General features: G+C 42.3%; 1 protein-coding gene across 1 annotated transcript in view; it reads right to left on the reverse strand.

Moving 5' to 3' along the window:
- The window catches only part of NOTCH2 (notch receptor 2), an 80395-nt gene that overhangs the window by 5648 nt on the left and 51378 nt on the right, over positions 1 to 23369 (reverse strand). The window contains exons 15-29 of the mRNA XM_042819448.1: positions 22492 to 22611; positions 22229 to 22381; positions 19331 to 19559; positions 17107 to 17308; positions 14257 to 14410; positions 13074 to 13258; positions 12131 to 12263; positions 9890 to 10135; positions 7760 to 7872; positions 6943 to 7472; positions 5981 to 6328; positions 5611 to 5753; positions 5151 to 5361; positions 4202 to 4298; positions 3530 to 3698 (exon numbers count right to left, since the gene is read on the reverse strand). Of these exons, the coding sequence (XP_042675382.1) occupies positions 3530 to 3698; positions 4202 to 4298; positions 5151 to 5361; positions 5611 to 5753; positions 5981 to 6328; positions 6943 to 7472; positions 7760 to 7872; positions 9890 to 10135; positions 12131 to 12263; positions 13074 to 13258; positions 14257 to 14410; positions 17107 to 17308; positions 19331 to 19559; positions 22229 to 22381; positions 22492 to 22611 (3033 nt within the window). The remainder of the gene's footprint in view (positions 1 to 3529; positions 3699 to 4201; positions 4299 to 5150; positions 5362 to 5610; positions 5754 to 5980; positions 6329 to 6942; positions 7473 to 7759; positions 7873 to 9889; positions 10136 to 12130; positions 12264 to 13073; positions 13259 to 14256; positions 14411 to 17106; positions 17309 to 19330; positions 19560 to 22228; positions 22382 to 22491; positions 22612 to 23369) is intronic.

Here is a 23369-nt window from a genome sequence, read left to right on the forward strand (position 1 = left end):
ACCACTCGGCAGTAACCTAAAAAGGGTCACAGGTGCTTCTGTTCCTGAGCACCTGTAATTTTCAACATACACAGTAAATAAACCTGAAGATTCCAGGAATAAATGCTAATATTTGCTTATGGATTTCACTGTCTTGCCACACATACATCCTGGGCACCTAGAAAGTAAAAGGGACTGAGGTGGCAGCAGGAGTGGAACACTGTGCTAGCAAATCCATGGCAATCATAGAATGGCCTGGATTGAAAAGGACTACAATGATCATCTAGTTTCAACCCCCCTGCTATGCACAGGGTCACCAACCACCAGACCAGGCTGCCCTGTGAAGAACTGCCTGATTTATCCCACGTATGACCAGGGGATGTTTTGGACCACACAGACAACAGCTTCCAATTTACACAGCTCTCAATTTACAGTGCACTGCCTTTGCTAAATGGTTGCGTGAGCCCTGCAGAAAGCAATACAGTGTGATCATACAGTTAGGATTCTGTGCAGATAAACAGGTTGATGATCACCCAACGTAAGTAGTTTAGAGAGCTCTAACGCCCCACTTCCCAACTTCTGGCTTTCCTAACTCTTTTTTAGGACAGTTCCAAAACTTTCCTAAAAATCTTGCAATCTGTACTCCTACAGCCAGGACCTTTATCAACCACCCACAGAGATCATGGCTGCAGCCCTCAGATCCACGTCCCGGAGCCAGGCTAAGCAGCAGAACAAACGCTCCTCCTAGTGGCTGACAATCAGAGCACAGACATCCTTTCGACAAGCCCTTTTCTCAGGGTTTGTTGGAAGGCAGAGAGGCGCTGACGCACAGGCCTGGGTTCAGATCCAAGACCCATTCGTGTCTGCAGCCCCTCTTGCTTGATGCCCGAGGCTATACCTCTCTTTGTGCTCCTCCCTCCCTCCCACTGCTGGCTCTGCTTCCTTGTCCCACATGAATACTTCTCAGTATGCAGGTCAGGATGTCGTCTTCTTTCTACTGCCCTGATACAAAGAGCAAAGAGATGAAGCACAGAAAGGAGCCTTCCTTTTCTCTAGCACCACAATCCTAAGAAAATCACTTGAAGGAAAGGTCTCATGCAATCACTGTGTTTGTCCTGGATGGATCACACTTAACATCTATATGAGGACAGAACTACAAACTGCACTAAATCCTTCAAAGAAAAAATAAATAGTTGCCACCCTTCAAAGAGTCTCTCAGGTACATGAAGCTCTTTTCAGGGCCTGGTAAATTGGCCACACACGAGTAGTTTTATGAGGCTAGCAAAAAGCATATCCAGTTCAATTGTCACAATTAAGTACTTGTTGTGTATTAAGAAATAGCCATGGTCACAATGTCTTTTTTCCTCCTTCACGCTTGTTCTGTCAAATAGTTGGAAAAGAATTCAAAAGGATCCAGCTGGAGGCAGACACACAGCATGGAAAATTCCAGTCTGAACCACTGAAGTTTTAGCTACTGAATAAAAGGGCCATATAACAGGAACTGTTAATAGGTTTTAATTATAGATGGTGGTACTAGTTATGCCAATAATTGCATTACCCTGGTTATACACTGACAATAACTCCACTGAAAAGAATGTCCTACCACTCTGGGGGACACAGAAAGAACAGCATGAGGAGACAAAGGTGAAAGCAGTATTTTACTGAAACAAAAAAAAAAGGAAAAATCCTCTGGTTTGCTTCCTTTCAAGAAGACAGGCCCTGAGTAAACCTAAAACTTAGAGAGATGGTGAAGCACAGAATTTCACCAGATATGCAGGACTCTGTACTAAAACAATACACTGAAAGCAGGGACGTATAGAACCCACTGGTAAAGTCTGTTGGAGATGGGACCTCTCAGATCCCCCACCCTCAAGAGACCTGGATTCACAGGCAGGGATCCAAGGCATTTTGACTTGCCTCTCCCTCTCTCTACTGCTCTTATTACCTGCACCTGGACCTGTGGCCAGGATCCAGCTCACCCACCTTCAGATGGCTACAGCCCAAACACCTGCATTTGAGCTGGTCAGGCTCAATATCCTTTGCAATCAGGGGCATTAGTGAGGAATTAATGAGAACAGGAGCTCCAATCTGGGAGACTTCTGCTTGAGACAGAGGTGGCTGCATCTCAGAATTGCCTGTTTCTGGTGGCCAGGCAGGTGAACATTCACATTTACTGAGGAATCCTACCATTCCTTACTACTCCAGCACTTCTTTAACTTTTTAAACTGTTTCTTCCACAGTAAGCAACTCAGCATCTTGTGCTGCAGAGGGGCATGGCTTACAGCAGCTTGCTTCATGTCCCACAGCATATGAATGACAGGAAAACAACTCACAGGCCATATTATTCCACTGCTTTTGCTGGACAAAACTTGGAGTGGATGTGAAAATAAGCTGATGACTTAACAACACTATCTCCTGCACTTGGAAAGTTTTTATCCCAGCCATACAGCTAAAAGCTTCTTTATGGGGGGACAAAAAAAGCCTAGACTTGGCAGAAACAGATGGCTCACGTTCTCACACTCCTCACACAAGGAATCTCTTTCTCCCTGTGTTTTACATTTGTGAGTGCTAATGGGTCAAGGAGCAGAAAAGACAATAGAAAGGGAATGAGAATTGATAAATTGCATGGAAACATTCCCACAAAATGCAATAAAAATTAAGTGTAGCAAGATTATGAGAACAAACTCTCAGCAAATGAATAAGAACTATGTTTGCAGCTCCTTCTAATCAGGATAATATTCTTGGTAAACTCCCCTCAAAAACACAGGAACTGCTTATAGATGAGCCACCCAGTTCCTTACACGGCTTAGTGCCACAATTGTAAGCAGCAGCTGAATGTTCTTATTGCACCTTGACTTCTGAGACTGAGAAAAAGTACACGTATGCAGGAGTTTTAAGGAGAAGTTGCTTTCTAAGCTTGGAGTCGTGGTATGCTATCAACAACTCATTGAACCCTGCAGTTGAAGATATAAATCAATGAATTAAAAAGAACTCATCGTGAAGCTTGCTGCATTGCTGCTCTCTGTTCCAGCACAGATTACTCACACACTGCTCACCAGGGCACGCTGCTCTGCCAGAAGTCATCTTATTCAGGAAAAGGCCACTCTTGCATCCACACCAGAAAACAAACAACTCAGGTATAAACCCTGCTAAGCTCATCTTCAGCAAAGTCTGCCGTAAGACCCTGCAGTGATCCAGCTAGAGAAGTAGGGGGTTACTTCCAGCAGAACTACGGATTCCAAAATTCACGCCTTCTGCAACTTTTAGGCAAGCACTGTTGTAAAGGGGATCATAGACAACTTCATTCAGCTCCCACTGCTGCTTACATGAACTCTCTTTTCTCCTCTTTACACAATATTCCATATGCTGCAGACCACAATCCACAAACCTCCCCAGCTTTCTTTTCTGGAACATACGTGAGCTTTTCTCGAGTACCATAAGAGTTCTACTGATGTCCCTGCATGGCCCACGTTAGCAGTCTCAGCCATTGGAAACAAGAGAGGGCTGGTGGCTGACTTGCAGAACACCCGAGATGCTCAAGAGTACTGACCTGGTCCCCTGACATTGACATCCAGAACATCTACTTCTTGATCTGCTTGAGGTGGTGTAAGGGCTAGTGATGTGCTTCCACAGACATCTGCTGCTTCCAAGTGCTGCTGTGTCCACTGGCGCTGATCTATCTGCTCGTCAGCTTCAGGGAGCAAGGCCTGGTCCTCAGTCTGAGAGCAGGAAACAAGCAATTGTTTCAAAGTGCTTATCAAGCTGTTAATGTCTAAAGTTCTCTAGATCTAGTGAAAGATGTCTGCTGATGGCAGAGGGGTGGACCAGGCAATCTTCATAGGTTTCTTCCATCCCAAGCTGTTCTATGATTTTCTTTTTTTTAAGCTAATAAATGTGTCCATTTACATCAGCTTGGTATTTCTAACTTTCACAGTCCAACTTTATGTTGTCGGGTCTCAACTGCAAGACATTACATAACCATTAACCCTCTCTTCCCTTTGGTGCAGCAGGGCTTGAGCGAGGAGACGCTGGTACAGAAGTCACCTGGTTTCTCTACATGCCTGTGGTGACTGTGTTCACCTGAGGTTTTGCCCCTCAGATATGATTAGCTGTACGTTACACACCTCTGAATTAACCTGGATATTACTGTAACTGTTTTCCTCACTAGCCAAAAATGGTCTGAGGGATAAGCAGGCAATATTTAAGTACTGGAGCAACTTACCTTTACTCTCTTTGGCTGAGGTCCACCATCACCTGCCCAGTGTTCAGTTGGTCCAGAATCTGCCATGTTACCCTCTGGTATCTGGACTGATAGATTTCTAAGAAACAAGAATACATCATTTTGTGGGCTGGCCAGGTCTTACTACTACTACTACCCATACTAAACTGAGAAACAACAAATAAATGGGATGTTTGCAAATGTGGCAGCTTGCAAATGGAGGGCCACAAAATTAGAATGGAACAACTACGGTCTCAGGTGAAACAAGCATGAACCAGCTGCTGCACAACAGGCACCATATGGATTAGAGGTGTTCACCTAAACAAATCCAGCACTGAGGTTCTGTAATTTCCAACTGCAAATTATCAACCATGACATTGGAGGACTGAGCCCTGACGCTCCCATGACTAGCAAACAATCTCAAGTGTCACACAGTCAGGCTTGGCTGGACGTGCTGACTTCCCAGGCCACACAGAGAGCATAAATCAGATTGAATATAAATCTTCTCCCAGAACTGTGTGAGCTACACAGTGAGCTATGCATTTACAACTGTAAGCTTGGTTAACTCAATGGAAAGTCTAAACTTAATAAACGTGATTCTTCTTCTGAAACTTTCCATTATTCCTGAGTCATGTGTTTAATAAATTGAGCTACATATGTTAGAAATTAGTTGACACCTATCAACTTAAAAACATAACACCTAATATAGGAGAAACTAATGCAACTACCATACCTAACCACTAAACTACACCGCATCAGAAAACCAAACTTAACCAGATTAGGTTACAGTTATTTAAAGTTTTTCTGTCCAAAAAGGCTGTACTCAATTCAGAGAAAGAGCCTAAGAAGTCTTAGCTTAAAGGTCGCTTTCCCTATGCTAAGTGCCTTTAATGAAGGATTTATACATGGTGTTCTTCAAAGCAGTAGGTCAGCAGCCTAAATACAAACTTACTTGAGTCCAACTGCATCTTCTCCAACTGGCTCCCTGCGCTTATGATTGCTGGGGTCCCTGCGCAGAATAAAGCCCTCTGGGAGCCACAGTGAACCATGTTTGCGCTTACGTTTTGCCATCATCACACCCAAGAGAAGGATCAAGAGGATGATCAAAGCTGCCACAGCAAGTAGGTAGAGCAACTGGGTCTTTGGTGGTAACAAGGGTTCGCCTGAAAGTTCCAATTGAAGCACAGTGAGATTTTACAAGTTGAGGCAACAATCTCAAATTCAATTTTACGTGCTCTGCTTTATTAAGGAGAAGATGCCTCCCTTAGAGAGGAATAAGCATATTGCACACACAGCCTTCTGTAACTGAGGCCTTAACAGTGAGATATGTTATGATGATGATCAATAATCCGAGCACACATTCTGAAGCTCGAGTTTCTTGCACAAGCCATTATTCCCCTGCAATTACTTACTTTGGACAGACACAAAAGGATAAGGCAACATGCCCTTGATTGCCTGAGCTGCTAAGAGGGCTGCAGCAGCTTCTGTGTTGTGAAAGCATTGTTCTGAATCCTCTGCACACTGACGGTTGTCAATCTCTAGGAACACCCTCGTGCTGCAGAAACACAGTAAGAGAAGTTAGGAAAAGAGACTCTTCTTGTCAAAGCACTGGATTAATCTGTGTTTTTTTAAGTTAACCTTTCCACTCTAAGCACTGAATTTGGCAGCTGCAACAACTGTACGTTGGTCAGCAGCCCCACATGGTCTAGACTGCCCCAGGACACCAACAAGCAAGAGCTACCAGCGTAACAAGGCCAAAAGAACACGAAGGCTTCCACTCACCCAATGACCTCCTGCTCTAGTTCTCTGTGCTTGCGAACAACCACAAGGGATCGCCGACTCCGTGCTGCCGATTTCTCTCCATAGTATGGGAATACCATGGGATTTCCCTGGGAGTCCAGCTTAATTCTCAGATTGGTGTGAAGGAGAGTTCCCAAAGTACGCAAGAAGCTGCGAACGTCACGCAGCAGCTCATCAGGGCGCATCAAGACCACAATTATTAGGGTCCCCTCTGCCAGCTTCTCAGCTTTGTCACCAGCGCAGTCAAGACCGTCCCAGCCACACTCCTCGCTGTTACAGCCCTGGTCACAGCGGCCGTCTGCATAGTGATCAGCACAGTACTTGTCATACCTAGAACAGCAGGAGGGTTACAGGCAGCATACAGGGCATCCACATTCTGTATAATATACCAACAGTCTAGAGCTTTACATCTATTTGTAGTCATCAGTGGTTGAGGTAAAATAGCAGTTGTGCTCGGGATACAGAGAAAAGATGTAACTCCAGCATATGGGTGGCAGGGAGGAAGTATAAAACAGAACATCCCAGAAAGAGATGGCTCCATTCTGATGCCAGCAGAAGAAAACAGCTTATTCTGTTTATCACAAAAAAGCTACATCAGCTCCTGCTTCCCCAAGGGAACATCACCTACTGAAGCATTTATTGTGATTAACTGAAGAGAAAGAAGCAGCGTGACAAATGAGCAGGAAAACACATTCAGAGGCAGCAAACAGCTAGGGCCAAAATACAGACATTGCAGGTATGAGCAGGGTTCAGGACAGGAAGCAAAACTAGTAAAATCCTGCACAAGATGAAATACCTGCTATTTACATTTCCACAGAAAGCACAACACATTCATCAAGCAGGAGGAGGCTGAGGCAGCAGGCGTGAAGTGCATCTGCTGTTGAAAGCACCAGCAGAAGATACATTAGTGACACAAAGAAACCATCCTCAGAATCAAGCCTTACTTGCACATTCTGCCGTTCTGCTGACATTCAAAGTTGTCAAACAAGCACTCAGGTGTGTTGCAGAACTCGTCACACTGTCCATTGAAAAGCATCCAGCAGCGAAACGAAGAAGAGCAGTTGGCCCAAGGATCCTCCATTGTCAGGGAACAGTCACCTCCATCCCACTGGCAGGCGTGAGTGTTACAGTCCTCATCACAATAGCCATCTCTCGCTTTTTCCGCACACTGGGAATCCAAACACCCCAGAGGCTCTTGGCTGGGATGTATCAGCTGTTCACACTGGCTGCCTTGGGTGTGATCAGGGCACTGACAATAATAGTAAGGAGGCTGAGAACGAGGGTGGCAGCTCCCACCATTCTGGCAGGGGGCACTGGCACAGCCTGCGTTGGTCTGGCATTCCTCTCCCACAGCCAGCCTTGGGCAGTAGCATCGCGGACCAGAAGATGTCTGGATGCACTGCTCACCCTTCTTGCATTTTACTTGCCCGCAAGTACTGTGGCTGCTGAACTCACATTTTGCCCCAGAATAACCCTAGGGGGAAAACAGGAAAATGGTCAGGCTCAATACTTATTCTTCAGCGTTCTCGGGGTGGAGGCAAAGTGTCGCACGCAATCTCATTCTCAACAGTCATTTTCTTATGGTACCTTTGGATTCCAGTAGACAAACTGAAGGACATGTGTACAGTCTGTCTGAAGACACAATTTCTAGTACTAAAGAGAACAACTTCAACCAACACTGGCCTAGTGAAGCTCATGTGACTGTAGCCACAGGACTCCACAGTTGAGGCAGGTGATTCTGTTTCAGGACACAGCACTTACCGGAGGACACTGGCAGATGAACCCATCTGGCATATTGCTGGCAACAGCACAGGTACCTCCATTCTGACAGGGCTTCCTGGGACACACATCTATGACACTCTCACAGTGACGACCTGTGATGTAGACACACACAGAAATGATCAGAGAAATGCACGTGTGCACATCTTAAAACCATCACCAAGCAAAATATGCATTAACAGCCAACAAGTCACAGACTCCAACGAAGCATCCCTCTTGGAAAACGTAAAGCACGTCTCTTCAGATAACATATGCTCCTTAAGTAACAGCTGGAGAAAGCACAACCCCCAAAATCCAAAGGGTTATCTGGAGCCAGCCCATCTCATCTGCCTTCTTAAGAACACATGACACAGTGCAAAGACAGTTTGCTGCTGTCACCCTTAAATAATCCAAGCACAGAGGCTGAAGATGTTGAGAATTCCCTGAGATCTCTTTACTTCTAAGGAAATGCTTAATGAATCCAAAGGGAAATCATTCTCTGAGTGAACAACTCCCAGCATCTTGCAAGGACAAATGACTGCACAGAATGCCTTCAGCACCAATCACTGCTGGAAGTAACACAGGTACCAAACTGGCCACAGCAAGGAATCCTGAACACCTATTAGGTCACCTTACATATTTCATCTGATTTGCTGGGAGAAAATTATGTCTTAGGACCAGATGCACTACCAGTGAACAGGGTGAGCAGGCAGAGCCTCCCTTCGCTCATCAGCTGGATGGAGAGGCCCTGGCTGCATGGACTGGAGCTTACAGCAGCATCCAGAGGAAAACTCAGGCTTCAGCACTGAGAAAAGACAAGGATGACCTGAACATGACTTAGACCTCCCAGGAAAATATTAATAGAAGTCTCCCCACATGTGCAGCCAAAACTGACTGTTCACAGACAGAAGCAGACAGGGCAGGATGGCCCACAGAGACCTGGCATCCTATTAGTCAGAAACCACAGCAAAGCCACCTCCATCTCCTCCTAGGCAGAAGGGTCAATGTGGAATGTGCAGAAGACTAACAGCTAGAGGAAGAGACATGCTCCCCCTCTGTGCCTAACATTTCCAGACAGATTTCATGTCTGAGACACAGCAGCTCTGCCTCTGCCCCCTAAGGAAGTGCAGGTCTGCACTCCCCGTGCTGCAAGTTCCAACAACCCTTCCACGAGAGCCAGAAGCAATGTGAGGCACAATTTATGAAGAAGGGGTTGTATTTAAGTCTGTCTGTTAAGCTAACGTCCTGCAACAGTGTCCTTTTAGGAACTACTTCTGGCAGTCTAGGCAGTGCATCCAAAAACCGTCACACGAGCTCTTTAAGTGCACACTCTTGTTGTTTCTTTAGTGGAAAAATCTCAAAATCTGTAACTTTTAAGAAAAAAAGTAAGAACTATTGGTAAAGCATGCAGAGAGGGTCACTGGTAAGCAGGGAAAGTGAAAGGTTTTAATGGAGGAAAACTGCATACATGAGAATTAAACTGACATGCAGTCTGGAAAGCTGAAAGTTAAGACACATCTGGAGACTATTAGCTTTAACTTACGCCCAGCAGGAGGCAGAAAGCAGAACAGCAGTAATACTGACAAAGAAGAGGACTAGACAGAGCTAGACACAAGATTGTGTGGCGTGATTTTTTTTTTTTGCAAAGCTGTGATTCAAATTTGGATTGTGAAAGGATCACATAAATAAGCTAGGAATGTACAGATTGTCATGCATAGAGTATCCCATCCAGACCACATCTCCAACATAAGGAATTGAGGGAGGGAGGGTTACAAAAGGAGGCCAAAAGCTAATTATGGATATTATAACACTGACTTACAGAGAAAATTCATATGCTGCTTTGCAAAAGTGAAGCTGACACACAGACAATTACAATTTCAATAACAGAAATGTGAAAATATGAAGTGGAGAAAAGTATCTGGAAAAAAAAATTGGCAGTCAAGAGTCTCAGGAGATTCTTTTGTCTGAGACACTTCTGGAAGTCCAACATCTTAGATTTTTTTCCCCTAAAAAAAAAAGTGTTTTCAGAACTGAGACAGCACAGAGGAACAATCAAATATTGTAGAGGGAAGTGACTAACACCATTTTTCAAGATACCACTCTGAAATTGGAAGCATGTTCATGAATACTCACCAGTAAAAGCGCTACGACAGACACATGTGTAATCATTTATCAGCTGAATGCAATCCAGACTTCCACGAGGGTTACAAGGATTAGAGAGGCATTCATTGATATCCCCCTCGCACCGCTCGCCTGCAAAGCCTGGGAGACAAAGACAGCTATAACCCCCAATCTGGTCAATGCACTGTCCTCCATTAAAGCAGCGGGGTCCTCCTGACTCTGAAACACAGTCATCCACGTTCTCCTCACACAGGCGACCTGTCAAAACAGCAGAAATGGCAGTTTGAGAATAGGGTGTCAAGGCCTCGTTTCCTATGACGTTCAAGTTTTGACTACATGGAACAGAGTCCTCGATATAAACAGGTAAAGATCCCAGCTTAATGCAACCCATGCCCGCTGCAGACAGTGAGCCTCGGCGCTGACTTAGAAGCATGTGGTTTAGATCCAGTCTGCTCTCAATGGTATGTCATACTGGTATTTAGCAGCTTTCATGCTTGACTTAATTTAGGGACATAATTAAGAACATAAAATCAAAACAAAAATGAAAGAAACACTTCATTTAGCCCTGTAACTGAACATAGAGAGCCCTGTGCCATCCCTAGCAAGGCTGGAAGCTTCCAACCACTCATTTAACTTGGCTGTAACCCTGAAATTCAGCAACACCGTCAGAACAAGCCACAACAAGCCAACTGAAAAGCAACTGTGATAAAACAAGAGACCCTTGGCCAGTATGCCATTCCTGCAGTTTGACTTCTGAGGACCTACAGTGAACTACCAATGCTGCTAGGGATGCCAGCTTCTCCCTCTCTATATTGAGTTCCCTGTCAAAAGGCCTGGTTCTAGTTCTACTTTAGTCATGCAGTGTAATGGATAAGGGAATAGAGGATAAGCTGAACAAAGAGTTCTGCCTATTAATATTGTTGATTCATCCTCAGCACGTGCAATGATTCACCTACACAAGGAACATATTTATATATGCATCAGTAAAGCATTTATTTCAAACCAGACTAGGGAGAAAAACTACATCTTGATACCATTAAGTAGTGATACCAGCAAATTCTAATTCCTTTCATTTAGGAAACAAAAATAAATCACATCCAAAAAGTAATTCATCTCAATGAATAAAGACTGAGGAATTAAAAGCCCACTCTGAACCATGAAGAATCTTGCAAAGATGAGGGGTACCTTTGTACATCTGACAAATTCAGACAACACAGGAATTAGTACATAAATATGTACTTTGATGTAGAGATGCAACAAACAAACTTTGGTTCTTTCTTTCCTCTAAAATGGAGGTCCAAATCACAAAAGCAATCACAAAAACACAAGGAACTGTCAAACACGATGACTTGGAATAAAGTAAGTATTTAGGCAGACTGGGGAGATGTGTTTAACGTGACAGCCACATTAAACTCAGTGAATGTGAAGAAAAAGTTCAGAAGAACATAAAATCTTTAAACTGATTTCAGAAACAAGGTTTAAAGAAAAACAATCAAGTTAGAAAACATCTGCTGGTGAGTAAAGATGTGCTCTCTGCAATATTTCCGAAGGCAGAAAGAAAGACCATCAGGCCACATATAACTAGGAAATGTAAGGAGATCTTTCAAGAAACATTATGTTGAACAAGCTGTGGAATCCTACTTGCTAAAAATCAACACTGTGTAGCTGGATTGTTTTAAAATTTATTTTTAGGAGCTGCTATTAAAAGAGTTCCAACTTGCCGAAATAGTTTAAACTAACCTACAGGCATCAAACTTCTTTTTCACAAATGGTTCCAGAATAGAGCACAACGTAGGGCCAAAATTTAAACAAGGGTGCTGGAAACAACGCAAGAACTAAGCAAGCTTTTTGTATATTGCATAGTTTCTTAGCTAAGAAGGAACCTTGGATTTTATGGAACAAAACAGATAAACTTGGGAGACATCTTAATAGCAATCTAGTCCATCGCCAGTGCCAAAGAGGGGTCATCTATTCCCAGAGAACACTGTCATGACCTATTCCATTAAAAGAAAGGAAATAAAAAACCAAAACCAAACCAAAACAAAAAAACAGCTCAGAAAGACAGAGATCCCATAGCCTAACAAATTTACATATTTATTTTTAAAGGGAAAATATGTGTTCTCAAGGGATTCAGTGCACTTTGGGAACATTCTTCAAAGAAAATAACAGATTCCCTTTAGACCCTGCATTAGGAAACAAGTCAGAAAGGAAAATTTATTCCTGTAACATTCACTTAATTACTGAGTTTCATACCCCGAGTGCCTGGTGGACAGGAGCACTTGAAATGGTTGACAAGGTCTATGCATGTTCCTCCATTCTGGCAGGGCTGAAACTGGCACTCATCCACTTCATATTCACAGTTGACACCCTGGTACCCAGGCACACACTACAGGACAAAAAGAAGTATGAAGAATCTTTTCATAACAGTTACATTAGCAGGCACCTGAGAAAGGCTGACTGACTCAGCAAATCCTCAAAGGGACAGATTATGATTTCCTTTGTTGCCATACAACTACAAGTGACTTCAAGGGCTACACAGACAGACAGCTCAGTGCACAGCTTCATCACACGACTGCCTGACACATGTCTGAATCTGAGTGACTCTTTCTGTAAAATATGGCAAGTAAAATCCTCAAACTTCTTGCCATGGAGACTGATTTGGAAGTTTTGACTTCAGGTTTATATAATACTCAGGTTTTCCTTCTGGGTCTGTGCTTCCAAGGTGCTCTACCATTCTCCAAAGCTTAAGAAGCTTGATAGACTGTGAGATGATGGTCTCCATTGCTCTCTGTATCAGCTGTAGGAGTTAGAAGGTAGAGGAAGGCATCCCCCACTCTGAAAGGCAACGGATATTTTGCCCACCCAGTATGGAGACTACAACATTCCTTTAAGGAATTCTACATATATTTTAATACAAACAACATCTCAGAAAAAGCAAGATTAGAACTTCTTGGAGATTGAGTTCTTATCAACCACACCTCTTTACAAATGTACTTCCACTTCAATTTTGAAGTCTTTCTGGAGCACTGCCTCTGCCACAACTGAATTAAAAAATATATTTAAAGGTGTTAGGTGGCTTTTATCCACTCTGTGAATCTCTTCTACCACTTGCATGTGTTTCAGGCTTCTTTCGATGCCTTTGCATTACAATGCCCTAAATATTCAGGCCACTTCCTACTAAAGCACTCAGCATTACCTCGCACTGGTATCCACCCAGATGATCCCTGCAGGTAGCACCATTCTGACATGGGCTGGAGTCACACTCATCCAGCTGCTCCTCGCAGTAGCTGCCAGTGTAACCCACGCGGCACTGACAGCGGTGTGTGTTTCCCACATTGAGGCAATGACCGGAGTGCTGGCACAACTGGTCCACTGTGATTCCTGAAGCAGAAGTTAAATCAAGTGAGAAAACACGTGAAACACATTTTCCATCAGCATTGGTAGATCAGCCAGGAATGAACATGGCTAGAAGCAGTGCACTGAAAACGTGAAAGTGAAAAACTGAAGAGTGACTCTTTAAATTACAGTGAGTCAAGAACCACGGCTGGCTTCTGAATGGAGTTGCTGCTCTGTCCCATTTGGATCAATCACCAGCATCAACACTGGCACAAATTATTTGCACGGCTGCATTATTTCACCATTGGAAGGTAAATATGCATCTCTGAAGTGTTAATGTTACAGTACAAAGGCTCAATGTACCTAGAATGTCTGCAAAATATTGCAGCTTGATAACGTTTGACAACAAATCTACTCATTTGGATTTCCCTCAGCTGAAAGCTGCATGACACTGTGCATGAGTCACATGTCCAGGAAGTCACCTTTCAGGAAGAAATGCACTTAAAAATCCAAATCTTTTACATATGCAGCAACTGAAGTATGAAATTATCACTGAGGCGTAACAGGGGGTATGGTCTTAGCTATAGTGAATGGGGTACTTAATAGCCAGTATCTGCTGAGAAAATACTTGGAAGCATCAGAAATTGCAAGATGCCTTTTGTGCACAAGGACAGCATGTCTTAAACCCGGCCTGCCTGATATTTGGCAGAAAAAAATAGGAACAGCCAACGTATTTTCCAAAAAAGCAGGACACGTATTACTGAAACAGACTTGTCATTTTCCCCCTCCCCCCCAATTTTTCTTTCCTAATATTTATGACATTAACTCCTTATGTCAGGAAGAACCCAGAAAACCCTGAATCTTAACACAACCTTGCAGAATTTTCTAGCACAGAAGTGACTGTGATCCACCTCTGAGAGGTGAAGCTCTCTGGAATTTTCAATGTTTGTTGTGTCCACAGGTGTATGGGGAAAGGAAGCATCGATTAATGATGGGAAATGTTTTCAATTGAAGCAGAGAGGATGCTAAGAATGCTTATTTACCCCTTTGTGAAGCTGCCACTTGACAGGAGACATTGGGCACGTCGCAGTAAGCGCCAGTCCAGCCAGAAGGACAGTCACATCGAGTCTGGGCTCCACTTTGGAAACACGTGCCTTTGTTCTTACAGGGAGACTTACTGCACAGATCCATAGGTGTCTAGAGAGGACAAAGAAAAAACACAACACGATATATGGTAAGATCAGTAGGAAACACTGATCCAGAGTATAAGTTCAAGAGGCAAAGAAAAAAAGGCTCTGGCTCCAAGGAGCTTTGGAAAGAAAGGCACAGTACTCGTGAAGTCTAATGTAGCTTCTTCACTGACAACCCCAAGAGCCTGCATGTCTAGAAAGGTGTAGATGTGCAGGGAAGCAAACCCCAGATGGCAGCATCGTTTCATTACAGAGGTGATCCTTGCAGTTGCCACACAGGGTTATCTGGCTGGCTGGGTTTGAGAAAACTCAGGTTTTTTTTAATCTCAAAGTAGGCTTCCTTCTCCAGTTAGTAGGAAAGCTTCCAGCCATCAACAGTAACAACCGTCCTTTCTTTTCACAAACTCCCTTTCCATCTTCACTGCTTTTTTGAGAATAGACAGGTTGCACACGTTGATCTTTGTTTTTCCTTTATGTCATTAGATAACATACCTGCTTTTGATCTCAATTGCTCTAGTACAATCTCCCCAAATTTTTCCATCTTCTGAGATTCAACTGAAACCCCAGAACTGTTTTATAGGCTGAGAATGGGCCAAGAGGGCAAAAACATACCATTTTTCTTGATTCCTTTAATAAAAACAAGCAGTATCCAAACAGAGACTGACATTTTTAGTAAATCGCCATATGGAAGTGGAAAGGACTCAAAATAACCATCTGACCTAATATAAACCAGCCACTAACCATCATTTCCTTTCTGAGCACTCAACCTTCGAAGTAAAACAGCCATTTGATTGATTTCAAACCGACTTGGGGGACGGATGAGGTTTATAAAGTGAGTAGTATTGAATTTTGGCTGCAAAATGCCATTTCAATTGCAGAAAGTTCTGCTTTTCAGATGCAAACCGCCTCCCCACAAAAAGTAAAGGAGAAAAATCTGTGCTTTCACAGGCAACCAAAAAGAAACTTGGAATTAAGTTTTACCACATGCATCTCAGTGTGAAAAAACACCGAGCTTCTTGCTTCTGTATTTCTAATGAGTAGCTGACTATTTTACATGCAAATTCCATAACTTGTTCTCCGTATTTAGCTTTGCTAATTAGGTCAGGCCAATTTTCCACTAAGATAAGAGCGACAGCATCGCTGTGATCTATAACTCTCTCCAACACAGCTTTCAGTAGCAATCTTCAGTTTAGAAAGCTCAGATTTCTTGTGCAAAATGAGTAATATGAGATGATCAAGCTTCTCTGAGCATGAAGCAAACAGGCCTTCTGGGAACCCACATTTAATCTGGGGACAGGAACATTAATCCTTTCCTCAAGTAAAAACAAAGCAAACCTAACAGAAGAGGAACTGCTGAACTTCACAGTACTTTACGATCCCTCTCAATACTAATTCTGCCAGTGAGGTTTACATGGTGTGCCCAGAATGCATAATTAGGATAGCTGAGGGGCTGCTTTTTTATATCACTTCATTACTTTCCATTCACTTCCTCCATTAGAAGCAGACTTGACAATTTAATGTCTAGCAATGTACTTCTGGAAAGGCACCTCCCCCACCGCCACTAAAATGCTTCCTCTAACAGCTGCTGTGTCACAAAGACACATCAGCACCAAAGAAAGTTTCAAAATCCTCACAGCATTCTCATGCTTTCCAGTAATTTCATACACACACTGCTGTTTTGTTTTCAAGGGGCAGCACTCAGACTTGTTGCAAAGAAAGTCAACACAGTGTTTGCTCTTCCAAAGCAAGACACAGACTCAGTACTTGCTATTCTGATAAGCACAGGAAAATAAATAGCTCTAATATGAAAAATGAAATAAGCACTGCTTCCACTGTGATACGCCAAGTGGTGCAGCTTAGATCCAAGTATTTCTATACTTAGAAGTGAGTATCATGGCTGAAATGAGATGCATTAATTCTAAAAAAGAATCTGGAACGCTGTCAAGATACCATTTTCCCATTTAATCTGTAACTCATCTCTTGCAGTTTTTCTTTGTGTATCTGGCAAGCAGTCAAATTCACACGAGTCCTTAACAGGTACTAGTCAGTCATTTACAGCATGAGTCTGTGGCTTCTATGCTCACTGTGAAAAATGAAATCACCTCAAACTAAGTATGCAAGTAATACTGGAGCTTTGTATGGAAGCTGTGAACAGGACGATCACTTCAGTTACTGCTCTGAAACTTTCTGGCTATTTTTGTTGGGGGAAATATATATACAGTCAACCTGGAAGAACTACACCCCTCTGTGCAAAAGAGAGCAGTGAAATTAATGTGCTGCTAATGACACTGAAATTCTTCCACTCAAGTAGTAGCTTTTTTTCCCTCTATATAAACACAGTGTTTTATTTTGAATCAGGACAGTTTTATGTTCGGATGAAATGCAGCATTTTCAAAGCTAACAGCTGTTCTCATTTAAGAAAACTTATCTAGAAAATTGCATTGACACCCATCCTCAGAAATAAATAAGCATTTTTCTCCTTCTTACAAGCAGACGCTTCCAGATTTCCAGAGTTTTGAACAGAGGCATCTGCTCTGTTTTAGAAAGAAACTGGACTAAGTTTTCCCTGGGCTAACAGGCTTATCAAAATAGGAGAAACAGCACTTGCTGTGTTTGGTACCTCACATCTAAGCAGGAACTCCTGCTGCTGTTCAGTTCAAGTAACAGTTGGCTGTGCAGAACAGACAAGAAATCACCACCCACCTGGCAGTTCTTCCCCGTGTAACCCAAAGGACATATGCATCGGTATGTGCCTAGGCTGTCCACACAAGACCCTTTGTTCAAGCAAGGATGTGAATCACACTCATTAATTTCCATGAGGCAGAAGGGCCCCGTAAAGCCCACTGGACACTGGCAGGTAAAGGAATTGATCCCATCCACGCAGGTCCCTCCATTGAAACAAGAGCTGCAAGAGAGGGAGAGCAGAAGGTAAATGAGACAAAATGCAATTAGCTCTTAGCCAGAGATGGCACGAAAACATAACTGAAAAGAGATGGAAAACCAGATTACAGAATCATCTGTGCTCCAGTAAGCCCTCACTGAAGAAGCATAAAGCAGATAAAGTAATTCAGCGGGGTTCCATTTTGTTGTGTTTTACCTTGATGGGCAAAGAAAGTAAACCATGGTTTCAATGAGTCATTAGCAATGGAGTTAATTTCTCACTTAAAGAAATCTTCCCAGCTTCAGTGACACCACAAACAGTGCTGTTTGCTCAAACTGACAGGTTGTATGCAAATTGTATTACAAATTCTGATTGCATTACAAATTATAAGAAGCAGAACAATTTGCCTTTTCTTCTTTATTATTTTTTTTTTACTTCAAAGGAATCAAAGGTATGTTTTCTCAAGGAAAGCTTAATGTAACATGCAAAACACGAGCATGCTCCTTATTGAAATAATGTGAAAGTACTGGTACTGCTAAACCCCTTCCTCTTCTCACGAGAACTTTCCTTCAGTCCTTGATTTGTAAAGCTACTCACATATGCACTGGCAGAATTCAGATCAAAGGAATTACCCCCCACAACCTTCTGATCATAAGGAATTCTACCAGAGTACATGTGCTACAGAGAAGTTACTGGGAAAATTAGCAGAAGTGAAGCCTCATGCAAAATTAGCTCCTCACAATTTTTTCCTCTAAAGAAAAAGAAACTCCCGCTCCTCTGAAAATAAATCTAGATCAGATTCAAGATGATCGTTTTGATAAAGAGCACAAAATGCATTCCTGCTTGTTATCTGTCTTGAGCACTGTGGAAAGGTACTTTCCATGAAAGAAGTGACTGAGTCATCTCCCTGAACTTTCAGTGCAGGTTTTAAGTACCTAAATTCTGACTGTCATTAACTTAGAGCTGTCAACATCAACCTATTTATTAGAGCTGTCTTTCTGCCTTGTGGACTGCACACCACTTTAAAAGGAGCAAAAACTGCCTTCAACGTTCATGGCAAAACAGAAGCTGGAGGAACTGTCAATCATTTGGCACACTGCACTGAAATCAAGCACCCATCTCCAAAAGAAAGCGTCACTCTTTCTCATAGGAGCTTTCTCATAGAAGACAAGGAAGAATCATTTGAACCAAATTCAAATTAACCAACCATGAGCATGCTCTTAAGTATCGCTCAGTAAATTTTGGTTGAGAAGGTGTGACTGGTTTAGCTTGGCAGACCAGGCCAAATTGCTGCATCCCTCATTCATACCTGCAAGACTGGTTTCTGTCCTGACTGATAAGGAAATCAAAACCAGGATGAACCTCAAGGAAGAACCAGGCGTTCTGCTCTAGAGCACCCAACATACTTGATTAAACAACTGTTGGGCAAATTGAACACACCCTCATCGGTGACACAATCCTCTTCTTAAGCAAAAGATGTTAAACTACTTCCTCCCCCACAATTTCAATTTTATAAAAGACAGGAAAGACCTTTTCTTCGTGCACACAAAATGCATGAGAACAGCAAGGGCTTCACATTTAGGCACCTTATTTTTTTATTGTAATTAGACTAGAACAGATTTTTTTTTAATTATCTCAAGCTGTGTTAGAAACTGTTTCCATCTGAGAATCTAAAGTTACTTATCTGAATCCCAATGAAGCTTAAAATAAACATGCAGAAAGAAGATGGATACACAGATGTAACCCTCAGAGTTTTTTTCAAAGATCACCAAGCAAACCAACTCATCAGGGATGAGCTATTGAGCATTTTAACTCAGTTCCCTACCTCCTCCTTAAAATCATTTCAGCTTTTAATATCAGCACTGCTAACTCACATCCAGTTTTTGAGCATTAAAAGGTCTCCTGAAAAATTAAACATTTCCAGTACAAAATTAGTGGATTCAGTTCTCCTCCTGGTTGCCTCCCCGTAGCTTTCTAGCTTTCCATCATTTGCAGTTAATAACTCAGCTCAGGCTTTCTAGCAGCAGCACTGTGAAGTTTCCTCACCTCTCTGTGCATTCATCGATGTTGTTCTCACAGTTGGTTCCCTCAAATCCAGGCTGACACTTGCATGTATAGCTGTTGACATAGTGGGTGCATGTGCCTCCGTTCCTGCACGGTTCACTCAGACATTCATTGGTATCTGTTTGACATTTATCTCCATGAAATCCAGGTAGGCAGATGCATGAGAAAGAGTTTATCCCATCCACACACGAAGCCCCATTTTGGCAGGGATCTAAGACAGAAGCATTAACTTAGTGTTAAAATGGGTAACAGTAAAAACCCAGGCCTATGGTAGTCATCTTCAGAAAAAAATGTATGACACTGTCCAGAGGGTAAATACAAGTTTTTCTGAGACACTTCATGGAAGAGAACCAAAAAGCTCTGCCAATACTGAATTCTCAAGGTGTGGATCAGGACAAAACTTCAGGGCCTACACATTTCTCTCCCAGGATTTGTTGAACCAAAAGCAACAAAACCAGCCCCAAAGCCTCTCATTTTAAAGTTCAAGCTCTGCTCTTTTGCCAAATGCCTACCAATAAGAAAATACAAACAGTTCACTAACCCTTTCTTCTCCCTTGTTTGTACAGACACTCCTCAGCACATGTCAGGACACTCCTCAATGCATGGGAGAACTTGTGTGATTAATTCTAAGCATGCAAGTAATCCAGTCAAATCAAATGTGTGTGTGGAAATTAGTATATGTATGAGTACTTCTGCATAATTAAGCACTTGGCATCCTTCCCAGTATCAAAGGCAGACAGAGGAAAGGCTGGTGGAAAAGCCCAAATTTCATACTCAACCCTGATTGCTCCTCACCCCAACAATTCTTAGCATTTTCTTCATTGCAACCAAAACCTTTTTAGTTGTGCATTGCCTGTATTTTTTTGGGCTCAGCTACTCCCTGCTGCTGCATTCCTTTTATTTCCACAAGCACCAATTTGCCATCTCTCAGTAGTTTCTTCCTACTTTGCTCCTTCCACTTTAAGAACAACAATCCTATGTCAGATTCTGCCTCTGAAGCCAGTTTTCTTTTCTAGTCAGGCTTCCCTAGTCCAAGAACTTGCATATGTAAAGGCAGAGAGGGGAATGGGGAAGAGGGAGAAAAATAAAAAGGTTACTGAGCAGTTTTTGTGATCTAAGACTATCCTCAAGTACTACTAAATACAAACTTTAAAGTGCAAATAAACTCAGCCGAAGATCTGCAGTTCAACACAAGTACAAGATCATTCTGTTCACTGGTAAATGAAGAAAACAGATGAGAAAGGTAATTAAAGCTCACTTACTGACTGAGAAATATGCTCACATGATAAAAATTTTTGTTGTAAGACTGACACCTGCATTCATTTAAAGGTCATCTGACTACTGCAGAGAAAAAGCATGCTCAAAGCAAGACCCCTGGCAGCTGTAACATGTTGTGTCTGTGGCAGCCAGCCACTTATGACTGAAGCCAAAATTAATGTTCCGTGCCACACATTTACTACAGAGAAAGGAGACTAGAGTATCAACTTTTCAATAAGTTCTTGTTATTGGAGGGTTTATTTGCTTCATAGATTAAAGACACTTGGCTCAAGCCATGGAAGGTTTTTGTTATGCTAAATGAAATCAGCTGCAGCAGTAATCTGAAATTCCTCTTCGACCTCATGGGTGTGCTACATAACAGACAGCACTGGATCAATCTCAACTCAGAGATTTTCCAGCTGTTCAAGAAAGACTGAACACTTAAAATGTTTGCATCTTCAGATATCCACATAAAACACCCATATAAAACTGAGCCACATCTTCGTTGGCTTCAGTAAATAAAGCTTTGGATCAATGCACCAGTGCCACTTTTTGTACTCTGTTTCTTCAGAAAGAGGCAAGGAAAAGCTCAGGCTAAGCCAGATGTGTTAGAAATTCTTCCAACGGTGTTGCTTTGGGGCTCTCTCACGGTAACTTTTACTCACGGGCTTGTTTGAATCCTTCTCTACAGAAGTCACAAATGTAAATTTCTTTCAATGCAAAACATGACTTTCTAAATGCATATCTAAAGCCTGTAAGATTTTGGTTTGTTTTTAGTCTATTCCAATAAAAGCTAGAATTATTCTTTTTTGTCCATTGCATTTTTTTTTTTCCAAGAGGCAGCCAGTTAAAAAAATACAACGTGGTGAACAAGGTTTGATAAAGCACTTCACAATAATATCAGACAAGCTTTTAAACACAGGACACTTTTCAGGAGACTCATTTTATCTGATGATGATACAGAAAATGCCAAAAAGAACAAGCACCCAATATGTGCTTGGTTTCCCTTGTAAACAGCACTGTTAAGGCCATGAAATGAACAAATGCTCTCTTAAACAACTTCAGGCGTCATCACTGTACAGCTTACCCTCCTGCAGCTGATCTCTGTTCTGGAATACAGTGCCTTCCTGCTGCTTAATTTGCTTCCAGATATGGCTTAACTGGAACAGCAACAGGATCCACTCTTTCCAGAGTATTAATGTCAGACAAATATATTTCAAGGACTGCTGCTGTCTCAGATTCCCACCACACCTCAAACAAGCTTACCTTTGAAATACAGATAAAGTCTGCAATGTTACTTTATGAATTAAAATTTCAGGGAAACACAATTATTCATTCAGTGTTCCTTAGTAAAGTACAGAAATAAGGATCACTTCAAGTTAAAAATCTGAAAATAACTCCTATCATCAGCTAGAATACATTTTTAGCAGCTAAACGTAATGGATTTTGCCTGCCTTACACATGCAAGTATTACAAGGCTGAGGTTTTGAGGTTGTTGGTTTGTGTTTTCTTTTTTCCCTTCTTGGTAAGAACTTACAAAGGAACTTTTGAGTACCTGTTGAAGAGCAAAGCAGAATTATTTCTATGTAAAAGGGGAAAACAGAACAATTCTCTAATACTCACTAGACAGGCAGTCATCAATGTTACTGTCACAGTCTCCTCCAGTGAAGCCTGGACGGCATTCACACAGGTAACTGCCTTGAATATTATGACACAAAGCGTGATTTTTGCAGGGCTTTGAGAGACATTCATCAATATCCACGGTACATCTCTCCCCTGAAAAACAGAGAGTGCAGAAGTAAGATCTTTCCTCATGTCAGTGGTCAAAAGGCTCGATGCCAACACTACTGAGCGTTGGAAGTACTGTACGTTCCCAGGCACATTACCTTCCCAGCCAGGGGCACACTGGCAGGTGTAGCCTTCAGAATCAGGAGATTCTTGGCAAATTCCCGAGTTCTCACAAGGGTCAGGGGAACACGGTGCAACCACTACCTGGCAGTTCACACCTGGAGTGCAGAAGGGGAGAAAACAGGAGAATATAGAGCTAAGAGTTTTTTCAGAAGAATGAAAAAAAAAAGATGGCAACTTGCATCACTGTCCTACACAGCAGTGGATGACATTTCCATATTTGACAAATCTTAGCAGTAGAAAGATCAGAATACTCCTCGTAAGCTCAGCAGATAGACATGGTAATCCCAACTAAGTTAATTTGAGGGCAGTGACTGGAAGACAAACCTACTGCACTGAGCCATAGAGGGATGTGAGGAAGCCAAAGGCTGTATAATCTCAGCCTATGGAAGATGAAGTCTTCAAGCCTGCTTGCAGAGACACATTAAGTGAGAAAGGCATAAATATGCAGCTACTACTGCTTTAGTACTCTTCAGCACCTTTTCCTGCTGCTATTCTGATTACATCTTTTTATTTGCTCCTCTTCTTGCTTTATGTTACGCTTACACTACCAAAGTTCTAGCATTTCCTTCTTTCTTACGAAGTTTTTGTAAAGCTACCGTTAAAAGAACTCAATCTATTTATCCACTAGGCAAAATTTTTAGACAGTGCCACTACCAAGCATAACTTTTTCTTTAAAAGATTATCTCATCACTTTCAGATGAGCTGCACATTACATGAGATGTTTTTGCCTGTGCAACATACATATTTTGTGGAATAAGAACTCATCCACTCCACTGCAAGCCTGGATGCTTTCTGGCAACAATTACTGTATTATGAATATTTTCTCTCTTTTAAGTGCTTTTTCTGTGCTTTG

Source organism: Centrocercus urophasianus, unplaced genomic scaffold, assembly GCF_019232065.1.
Source record: "Centrocercus urophasianus isolate 14NV4802_14NV808 unplaced genomic scaffold, USGS_Curo_1.0 seq_18, whole genome shotgun sequence".
Taxonomy (NCBI): domain Eukaryota; kingdom Metazoa; phylum Chordata; class Aves; order Galliformes; family Phasianidae; genus Centrocercus; species Centrocercus urophasianus.